The sequence below is a fragment of the Mastomys coucha genome, unplaced genomic scaffold, assembly GCF_008632895.1.
Source record: "Mastomys coucha isolate ucsf_1 unplaced genomic scaffold, UCSF_Mcou_1 pScaffold16, whole genome shotgun sequence".
NCBI classification, from domain to species: domain Eukaryota; kingdom Metazoa; phylum Chordata; class Mammalia; order Rodentia; family Muridae; genus Mastomys; species Mastomys coucha.
The window spans coordinates 37,898,011-37,909,343 of NW_022196898.1; the positions used below are offsets into that span (position 1 = coordinate 37,898,011).

Here is an 11,333-nt window from a genome sequence, read left to right on the forward strand (position 1 = left end):
TGTCCTGGAACTCACTCTGCAGACCAGGCTGGCCTTGAACTTGGAAATCAGCTTGCCTCTGCCTCCCAAGTGCTGGGATTAAAGGCATGCGCCACCACTGTGGGGCTTCAAATTGTAATGTCTCTTTTAATCTCTTCTAGTAGTTTTGGTTTGAAGTTTACTTTTTATTTTATTTTTTAAAAGATTTATTTATTTATTTTATATGTATGAGTACACTGTAGCTGTACAGATGGCCGTGAGCCATCTTGTGGCTGATGGCAATTGAACTCTGGCCCCACTAGCTCCAGGGTAATTCACTGTAACTGTCTTCATACACACCAGAAGAGGGCGTCAGATGATTGTGAGCCACCATGTGGTTGCTGGCATCCAAACTCAGGACCTTTGGAAGAGCAGTCAGTGCTCTTACCCGCTGAGCCATCTCACCAGGCCTGAAGTTTACTTTTTCTGATATATGAACGCCTGCCTGTTACTGTGTCCTATTTGCTTGACAGTTTGTTTTTCATCCTTTGATATTAACCTTTTTCATATATTTACTGGCTAAGTGTATTTCTTAGGAACTATTTCATCTATTTAGTCAGCCTCGGTGTGTGCATTATACGTGAGTACCTGCAGAGGCCAGAAGATGACACAACAAGTAGCTACTGATCAGAGGACCAAACTCTGATCCTTTCCTGGAGCAGAAAGTGTTATTTTAGAAGTTAAAAAAAAAAAGTAATCAGTCCTATGTCTGCACTCTACTTATCTTTTACCTGCATTTCTTTCCTTTACATAGGACCACATTATCTGGCTGTTCTTTTATTGTCTTTGTTTTGTGTAGCTGGGTTTTTTTTTTTTAAGATTTATTTATTGTTATATATAAGTACACTGTAGCTGTCTTCAGACTCACCAGAGGAGGGCATCAGATCTCATTACAGATGGTTGTGAGCCACCATGTGGTTGCTGGGATTTGAACTCAGGACCTTCAGAAGAGCAGTCAGTGCCCTTAACCACTGAGCCATCTCACCAGTCCCTGTAGCTGGTCTTTTTACTACTTAATGGGTTCTTTTCCCACCCTTTTTTCCTCTCTCCCACCCCCAGTTTTACCCTCTATCATATATAACAGAGGGAAAAAGGGATTGGGGTCAGGGGAAAGAGATCTAAATCTAACTCTTTCTTCTTGTTTCTTCATTGAGCACAGTTACTAACAAACTGAAGCAACCACCAGCTCTGCCTCTCGTGGCAGGAAATTTATATACCTTCTGAAAAGTTCCCAAAATTCCAAATTTCACACAATCGCAGAAACTATCTGCAGCTGGCAAAACCACGCCTCTGTTAGAGCATGATGCAAATCATAGTCAGATGCTGTGAAGCAGCCCCACATCCCCACGCCTTGATTAAAACAAAATATTTCTGTGCTTTTTAAAGAAATCAAAATTCCAGAATTCTCATTACAGTTTTATATATGTGTTTATGTGTGGGTACATGTGTAGGGGTACATTCTTAAGTATGCATGTGCAGACATACATTCTTAAGTACACTTTTACAAAAATCAGTGGTCAATGTCAGGTGTCTTTTGGTTTTTTTTCAAGACAGGGTTTCTCTGTATAGCCCTGACTGTCCTGGAACTCACTCTGTAGACCAGGCTGGCCTTGAACTCAGAAATCCATCTGCCTCTGCCTTCCAAGTGCTGAGATTAAAGGCGCGCACCACCACTGCCCGGCTTATGTTGGGTGTCTTAATTGCGTTCCCCTTAGTTTTTAACACAGTAGGGTCTCTCACTGAACTTGGATTTTGCTGATTCAGCTAGAGTCTTTGGCCCAAAAACTTTAGGGTTTACTCCTCTCCCCCGTGCTGGAAGTAAACAGTTGTTTTATTATAGTTGTAATAGTAGTAAGTTATTTTATTGTAGTAGTAGTAGTTGTTGTTGTTTGTTGTTTTACTTAGGCAAACAACTTACATGGGACAACTTTACCAATTGAGCAGTCTTTCCAACTGGAGTTTTAGGCAGTTGTAAGCTATTCTTTAGCTCCTCATTTCTGGTCTTTTTTAATCTCAACTTTTTGCACTGGCTAAAGACATTTACAATGAAATATTCATGAGACAGGCATTTGTTTTAGCTCTCACATTAATAAAACCACTTAAGTCTTCAAGTTTTTTGTGAGAGGCAAATAGAATATCTGGGAAACTTCTGGATGGTTGGTTACTTAGGTACCATTTTGTAGCTATGTTTTGCTTCTACTTTATAACTTTTTCAGCTTTTAGTAGTGCTAACATGAATAAACAATATGCCTGCCCCATCTTTGTTGGAACCAAAAATATCTTTAATTTTTTGTTGTGGTTTTGTTTTGTTGCTGTTGTTTGTTTTTCAGGCAGGGTCTTAAACTTGGATTCAGGTTAGCCTCAAAATTCGCAATAAGCATAGTATCTCAAGTCACAAATCCTGAGAGTACAGATATCATGGCCACTATACCGGTTTTCCTCAACTTGTTAGTAGTTTTTCTTCCTATCTTCACTATGTAGCCCTGGCTCAACTGAAACTTGCTATGTAGACTAAGCTGGTCTCAAACTCAGAGACCCTCCTGCCCCACATCTGGAGTACTGGGTTTAAAGGTGTATGCTACATTGTCACCTTACCTTATTTAGATTTTTTTTATAGTAGGAGCAGAGATGGCTTGTTTTCATGTGTGGGGATGCTCATGTATGCACATACATGTGGAAGCCAGAGATCAGCCTAGGGTTTCCGTCATTAAGAGCCATCACTTTGTTTATTGAGACAAGGTTTTTCAGGGTACCCAGGGGCTTAGCTTAGCTGAGGCTGACTCGCCAATAAACCCCAGGAACTTACTGTTCTGCCTCTCTAGTGTTATGAGTACAAGCACATATTGTCATACTTTTCCACGAATTCTGGGGGTGAAACACAGTTCCTCGTGCATGTATAGCAAGCATTTTGTATGCCATCTCCCTAACCCTAGATTTCTTAAATGTTATTCATTGTATCAAACATGATCACATCATTTTGTTTGTTTTAAGACAGTTTCTCATGACCACTGGTGCTTTGAACTAATGATGCTCTGAACTTTGAACTTACAGGAATCTTTCTGACTCTTCCTTCTTAATTCTGCCTTTGCTAAAGCATGATTCATCTCTAATGTGTGAGTTTGATGGGTTTTGATTAATTGGTTTGTTTGAGATGGGGCCCTATCTCAGGCTAGCCTTGAACTTTCTGTGTAGTCCAGATAACCTTGAAATTCTTGAGCCCCTGCCTCCTCTTACTGTCTTGTATTTTTTTCATCATTGACTTTCAGTAAATTTGTTAATGATTTGCCTTGTTTTATTTGAGTAGATCTTTCTTGTGGTATCCTGTAAAAAAAAAAAGGTTATACTTTTATAAAAATTTGAATAGTTTTTTAGCCAAAGCAATTTGAATGTTGTTACATTGTAAGATATTATAAGGTATAGAACTACAACTTAGCCATAGTCCCGAGTCGTTTTTTGTGTGTTGTTAATTTTTTGGAAAAAGTCTCAGTAAGCTATCCAAGCTAGCCTTGAACTTGACATCCCTCTGCCTCAGCCTAAGTAGTAGCTTTGTTCATAGACTTGGACCATCACCAGGCTTCCTTTGGAGATTGTTATTGTTCAGACACAGTCCTTCAAACTTATGACTCGAGGGTACTGAGAGTCCATGTGTGAACCTCTACGCCTGACTGCACTGATTGTGGTTTTCTAATCCAGGGTGGTCTTCAACTTGCTGTGCTGCCAAGAATGAGTGAACTCCTGATCCTTTTGCATCAATTTTTTAAAATGAATTTATTTAATTTTATCTTACATCCATCAGTGTTTTGCCTGCATGTATGTTTGTGTGAGGGTGTCAGATCCCCAGGAACTGGAGTTACAGACAGTTGTAAGCTGCCATGTGTGTGCTGGGAATTAAACCTAGGACCCGTAGAAAAGCAACCAGTGCTCTTAACCACTGAACCATCTCTCCAGCCCCTGCTTCTTTTAAGCAGTAGGATGAAAGACACTGATCACCACACTCATGTGTCTTGACAATTCATTCTTTCTTTCTTTCTTTCTTTCTTTTTTTTTTTTTTTTTTTTTTTTTTTTTTTTTTTTTTTTTTTTTTTTTTTTTTTTTTTTTTGGTTTTTTGAGACAGGGTTTCTCTGTGTAGCCCTGGCTGTCCTGGAACTCAGTCTGTAGATCAGGCTGGCCTCGAACTCAGAAATCTGCCTGCCTCTGCCTCCCAAGTGCTGGGATTAAAGGCGTGCACCACCACTGCCCGGCGACAATTCTTTCTTTTAAGACAGGATCTTACTATATAGCTTTATCTGGCCTAGAACTCAGTAGTATAGGCCAGGCTGGCCTCCAGCTCAGAGAACTATCTGTGCCTGACTCTGACATTGAAAGTAAGCATCAAGATGCTTGAAGCATGGCTATAATATCAGTACATGGGAATGGGAGGCACAAGAGTCAAGAGTTTAAGGCCATTATTGGCTATATAGCAAGTTCAAGGCCAAGACTCTACCAATATATATCACATATATGTATTCTATAAAATATGAAATATAATTATATATAAAGCAATTATGTATATAAGTAAATAATTATAAGTATACATAATTATTTTTCACAATAACATCTTCAGACTTTTTTTCTAGCTTTATAGAAACACCAATTGAAGTTCCTAGTCCTCTTGAGACCCTGGCTGAACCTTCTGAACCGGAAAGTACCTTGCAACCTGTGCTGGCTCTCATCCCACGAGAAAAGAAAGCCCCACGTCCTCCAAAGAAGAAATACCAGAGAGCTGGACTGTACTCTGACGTTTACAAAACCACAGAGTAAGTAGTAAGAAATACCAGAGAGCTGGGCTGTACTCTGACGTTTACAAAACTACAGAATAAGTAGTAGTGACTGTAAGCTTATATCTTCTGATACCTGTTATCCACCCATCTTTTTTTAAAAAGGTAAAAAATGTATCACATTTGTATGTGCACACACATATTATATATAATCTAATATACATTATATATGTAATATATTTTGTATGTATAACACTCTCAAGTACCATTGTATTCCCTGTACTGTTGATGCTGCACTGGGTTATAGAGTTACAATTATTGTTCTTGATGTTTAACCCCCCCTGACATCCATTCTGTGGTTCGTGTTCTAATTATTCCTTTTGTTTTAAAAGTAAGAAAGAATACTAGGTGTGATGCTGTGCACCTGTAATCCAAGCACTCTGGAAGCAGAGACAGGAAGATTGTCACTGTTCAAGGGCATCATTCTTTACATCCTGCCAGACTACATAACGAGACATTTCTCAAAAATGAAGGAAAGAAGGAAGAAAGTTAAATAACACTGTCTGTGCAGATAAATGCATTTGGAGTTTTGTTGATTAAATCATTTGTCAAATAAATAAATTTTCTTGCATTGTTCGAAGAACTTTATAAATCCCTCATACAGCTTGATAAGTAATCCTTTGTTACTTTATTGCAATGGAGTCAAGCACTGGCAGTGTAGACCAGCCATCCAGCTCTGCCCTGTGATCACAGGTGTGTGTTAATTAGAAAGCTTTGGGCTGGCTCTTGGTAAATTGCTTAAGCTGAAAGCCCAGATCTGATATCTAGTGCCTCATACCTGTATATGATTGGGCTTGTCTATAATCCAAAGAGGGTTAGCAGAGCAAATGGTGAGAGCCACTTTCAAGTACACAGAGAACTCTATCTGCCTGAGCTGCATGAGCCCCTGTCTTTTAAACAGGTGGGCGTGGGGGGTGGGGATGGTGATTTTTAAACACCAAGGAAGTGTTCATGGTAAAGTTAAAAACTAGCCTCATGTAAAGTACTGGAATTATAGGCATGGGCTGCCACATATGGCCTGAATTCAGTTTTCAGTTCCTTTTTTTTATTTAAAAGAAAAAAAAAAAGTGAAACAGTCATTAAGCCAGGAGGTTTGGGACATATTTCTAAAGTTTTCTTTAATCCCACCACTTGAGAGGCATAGGCAGATGGATCTCTATGAGTTTGAACAGAAAAGTATAAAACTGAAAGAAGATTAGATTTAAGAGACTCAAGGCTTGGGTTAGTGTTTTCATAGAGCACTTGTCCAGCACAGACCCACGGCTTGGGTTACTGTCTTCATAGAGCACTTGTCTAGCACAGTCCTGCTCTTTCCAGTCTTTTTTTTTTTAACCCAAGAAAAAGTTACATGGTCCCATCTATATATACATGTAAAATAGGTTCATGTGAGAAAGATTGAAAATACCAAACTGGACCTTCTCTGGGTAGTAAGAAAGTTTATTGGGGATCAAACTGTTAAGACTGTCTCAGGAGCAGAAAAGAGCAACTTGGCAGCAAAGTACTCATGTTTTATAGGATAGATGGCAAGATGCAGGCTGCTTTGATGAATTGAGCCCGAGGTGTTCTTTACCTGAGGTAGATGACCATTATAGGTAGGGGGAGATAAGGAAGGTAGTACTTTTCTTGGTAAACAGAATCTTGAGAATTCCAAGGGATTATGTTTAGGCTTTTGTTTACAATGTTGTCGCCAGCACTGCTATTTTATAGGCCCACGTTGGACCAAGCAGTATATTAACCCAACATTTACTGATAATAAATCATAAAGAAATTCATTTTTAAAATTCTCATCCAGCCAGATTGTTAGTGATGCTTACCTTTAATCCCAGCACTTGGGAGGCAAAGGCAGGCAGATCTCTTGGTTCACAGCCAGGAAGGGCTGCACAGAGAAACCCAGTCTTGAAACACACACATATACACACACATACACACACACGCACACACACACTCATTCTCTCTCTTTCTCTCTGAGACTCTCTCTTTTCTTTCTCTCTCTCGCTCCCTCCTTCTCTCCCTCCCTCTCTTCAAAGGACTGGAGAAATGAACGAGAGATGGCTTAGTAATTAGCACTTTGTGATCCTGCAGAGGACTCCAGTTTTAGGGGATCCATTGCCCGATTCTGGCCTCTGCAAGCACCAGGCATACATGTGACAACTGTACTCATACAAGCAAAACGCATATAAAATAAATGCTTTTTTTGTTTTGTTTTGTATGATATGTCTGCATGAGTGTGGGTGGGTGACCATGTGCATGTGTGGAAAAAAGGCTGAGGTGAATTCTCTGCTCCCACCACTGGCTCCATGGCTGAAGACCATCTTACCTATACAGCCAGGGCTGTTATTAAACAAATAAAATAAAATTAGATCTGATATTCAAATTCTTTTTGTAAAATTTATACAGTGTTAAAGAACCTCTTTTAAAGGAGATTTCCTGAATTTACAATTTATTTATTTATTTTTATTTATGTGTATTCACAGGTGCTTGTAGGTATATGACAATATTTTTAGAGGCCAGAGGAGGATACCAGATCCTCTCCCTCTGCAGATATAGGTTCTGGGGACAGAACTCAGGTCCTCTCTATAGAGAATAGGCAATACTATTAACTGCTGAGTTTTTTAAGTTTTAGATTAACATTTTTCTTTGTATTTATTCATTGAAATGGGCTTGCACACATGTACATTGAAGACAAAGGACAGTGTTAAGAAGTTGACTCTTTCAGCAGTAGAGTTCCCCGGGCTCTAACTCAGGTTGTCATTCTCTGTAGCAAATGCCATAAGCCATTGACTCACCTTACCAGATTTCATCTCTTGACATTTGGCCTCAGGAAGATATTTGATTGGCTTTGTTTCTTATTCATTTTCTCATCACAGCCCAAAGAGCCGATTAATCCAATTAAAGAAAGAAAAGTTGGAGTACACTCCAGGAGAGCACGAGTATGGCTTATTCCCAGCACCCATTCACGTTGGTGAGTAATCAGTCCATATCACTTACTGAGAAGAAGAAATTGTATATTCTGAATTTAGGAAAGTACCTATATTCTGTGTTGTGCTGGGTTCAAATTCTTTTACCATTTTAGAAAAAAACAAAAACAAAAACAAAACAAAAACCAAGAAATTCCCAAGAATTCTTAACAAGGACATGGGAATTTAGTTCAGCTGGTAGAGTGTATGCCTGACGAGAAGGAAGCCTGGATTGGCTCTCCAGTACTGCAGGAACCAGGGGCAAGACTAGGCAGGCAATGTACATGTGATTTTGGCACTCAAGATGAAGGCAGGAGGATCTGAAGCTCAGGGACATCCACAGCTACACAACAATGTAGAGACATCCAGAATTGCATCAAACCCTGTTTTTTTTTTTTTTCTTTCTTTTTTTTAAAGGAAAGAAAGGAAAAAAATTCAACCATTGATCTCTACACCAACCCTGGTTTTCTTGTTTTTAAAATGGGTAGTAGCTAAGTAATGGACATTATTCCTTTTCTTCCAAATGAGAATCTTTTTTTTTTTTTTTAAATGTATGTGAGTATACTTATCAATGTCTTCAGACACTCCAGAAGAGAACATCAGATCCCATTACAGGTAGTTGTGAGCTACCATGTGGTAGCTGGGAATTGAACTCAGAACCTCTGAAAGAATAACCAGTGCTCTTAACCTCTGAGCCAGCTCTCCAGCCCAGCCCCCCAAATGAGAATCTTGAGTAGGTTCTCCTGGGACACATTTTGAACTGAAATTGATCAAAGACATTCTTTAGATGGATCTTACTTTTTATTGTTTATTTATTTGGGAGTTTTATTTTTGTTGTTTTAAGATGAAGTCTTAACTGAGCAGTGGCGGACCATGTGTTTCATCCCAGCACTCAGGAGGCACACATCATTTTTAAGCTATCTTGTTCATTGGCTTATTACCATATTATAATATAAAATACATTCAATCCAACTTTAGAAGACCACAAAGTTTTTAAAACTTTTAGCACATTAAAAGTCAGGCATGACGCATACCTTTATTCCTAGCTGTTGGAAAGAAGAGGCAAGTGGGTGTCTGTGAAGTCAAGGCCAGCTAGGGCTACATAGTGTGACTTCATCTCCAAAAGAGAATAAAGTCAGTTTCTCTAGCTATGAGTTCCAATAAAAAAAATGTTTACATATTTCCAACATTAACACATTCCTGTTTTTTTTTTAAGATTTATGTATTTATTTAATGTATATGAGTATACACTGTAGCTGTACAGATAGTTGTGAGCCTTCATCTGGTTATTGGGAATTGACTTTTAGGACCTCTGCTTGCTCTGGTCAGCCCCAGTCCAAACATTTATTTATTATTATAAATAAGATACACCAGAAGAGGGTGTCAGATCTTACTATGGGTGGTTGTGAGCCACCATGTGGATGCTGGGATTTGAACTCAGGACCTTTGGAAGAACAGTCAGCACTCTTACCCCCTGAGCCATTTCACCAAACCCACATTCCTGTTTTAAAAGGAAAGAACTTAGGCATAGCAAGGAACACTCAAACCAGGACAAAATAAAAATCTAGCAAAGCAAAAACTAAATCTTATACCTCCTTATCTGTCATTTGGTGCTCTTAAAATAGTCAACTGGGCTACAGAAGGCATGGGCAGAACCAGTTCCTCCTCTTTACTACAAGCAGAATATTTGGATTCTTTTCTAAGGTGGCTCCATTCCATGCCCACTCCTCTGCATACCCATGGTCCAGGTATTTCCAATTTCCTGGAATCTCCATTTCAATTTAGGCTTTGCCTTCACAGCTTGAAGCACTGGCCCTCCTATGCCCCCTTGCAAGAATACCAACCCTACTACTGTACATTCCTTGGCTGCAGCTACTCTCTGAAACCACACAGAAAACTCCATAACCCCTTTAGCCCTACATCTATCTTTCTTTCTTTTTTTTTTAAAGGATTTATTTATTATTATAAATAAGTACACTGTAGCTGACCTCAGACACACCAGAAGAGGGCGTCAGATATTATTACAGATGGTTGTAAGCCACCATGTGGTTGCTGGGATTTGAACTCAGGATCTTCAGAAGAGCAGTCAGTGCTCTTACCCTCCAAGCCTTCTCGTCAGCCCCATCTTTCTTACTTTCAAAACCAGCAATGTACAACAGTGCCTAAGTCTTCTAGCTTCTTGGCATCTAGCCTGGCCCCCTTTTGCCAGCTTCTGTCAGCTTTTATATGCCATCCTTAGGTACCTGCTTTTTTTTTAAATTTGGTTGTTGTTGTTGTTATTATGTCTGAGTGTTTTGTCTACGATTGTCTTTGCATTCAGTGAATGACAGGTACTTAGAAGATATCAGATTTCCCTATTACTGGAGCACCTACAGATGATTGTGAGCTACTGTGTGGTTGCTGGGAATCAAAACTAGGGTCCTCTGCCAGTGCTCTCAACCACTAAGCTATCCATCCCTCCAGCCACTTTTTGCTGGGTTTCAATATATATATATATGTCATATGGGTGCGTGCATATATGTGTGAAGGAAGTTCATCCCACAGCGTGTATATGGAAGTCAAAGAATAACTTTGTCAAGTTGGTTCTCTCTTTCCATGTTTATATTAGTTCCAGGGATCAAACTCTGGTCATCAAATTTACACAAGTACTTAGACCTATATAATCCATCTTACATCCTCTGAGCCAGTGCTTTGAGGGGGAACAAGGAGTTCCTTCAGCAGATTTCTGTTTCATTGTAGGCTGCCTTCCTTCAAATGAGCTTGGATCTTCTCAAGTTGTAGCCTCTGGGCGGGTGCGTTTTACCCTCAGGACACCTGTCCTGTTGTCCCAGTGCAGCACAGCTTCCCTACAGTGGTGCCAAGCTCTGGACCAATTACAGTTGCTTTCTCAACACTAGCCTGAATTCTCTTTTTTTCTTCAGTGTCATCATTGCATGCATTAGACAAAGAGGAATGTGAGTATTGCTAGGAAGCCTTGATTCAGTCTTGGAGTCTTGATCCTATGCAAATGTTAGATGGGGCCTGCAAGCAGAGTTCTTGTTTTAAAGTCAGTTTGAGTAGATGTGAATGAATCCTTACCTATAAGGAAAAACAATTTTTTAAAGAAGTTCAAAACCTTTCTGTCTGTCTTTGCATTTTCTAGAAAAAAAACAAGTATTGCAGGCAAACAATAGAATCAACTGTTCTCATAAAAAGTTTGTTCTCGCCGGGCTGTGGTGGTGCATGCCTTTAATCCCAGCACTCAGAAGGCAGAGGCAGGTGGATTTCTGAATTCGAGGCCAGCCTGGTCTACAGAGTTAGTTCCAGGACAGCCAGGGCTACACAGAAAAACCAAAAAAAAGTTTGTTCTCTGTGTCTCAAAAAACAAACAAACAAAAGAGTAATGCCACGCATGGTGGCTCATGCCCTTAATCCCAGAAATGTATGTGATTCAAAGCCAACCTGGTCTACATAGAAAGTCCAAGTACACTCTAGAATGTGTAGTAAGACCTGACTCCCTTTTCTTAGGACCAGTGTAGACTATTACTTTTTTTTTTTTTC

At 39.5% G+C, this 11,333-nt stretch overlaps 1 protein-coding gene across 4 annotated transcripts in view; it reads left to right on the forward strand.

Moving 5' to 3' along the window:
* Ash1l (ASH1 like histone lysine methyltransferase) overlaps window positions 1-11,333 on the forward strand; it is a 126,688-nt gene that overhangs the window by 70,997 nt on the left and 44,358 nt on the right. For all 4 annotated transcript variants that reach the window (XM_031374437.1, XM_031374435.1, XM_031374436.1 and 1 more), the window contains 2 exons: window positions 4,636-4,815; window positions 7,704-7,798. In XM_031374437.1, the coding sequence (XP_031230297.1) occupies window positions 4,636-4,815; window positions 7,704-7,798 (275 nt within the window). The remainder of the gene's footprint in view (window positions 1-4,635; window positions 4,816-7,703; window positions 7,799-11,333) is intronic.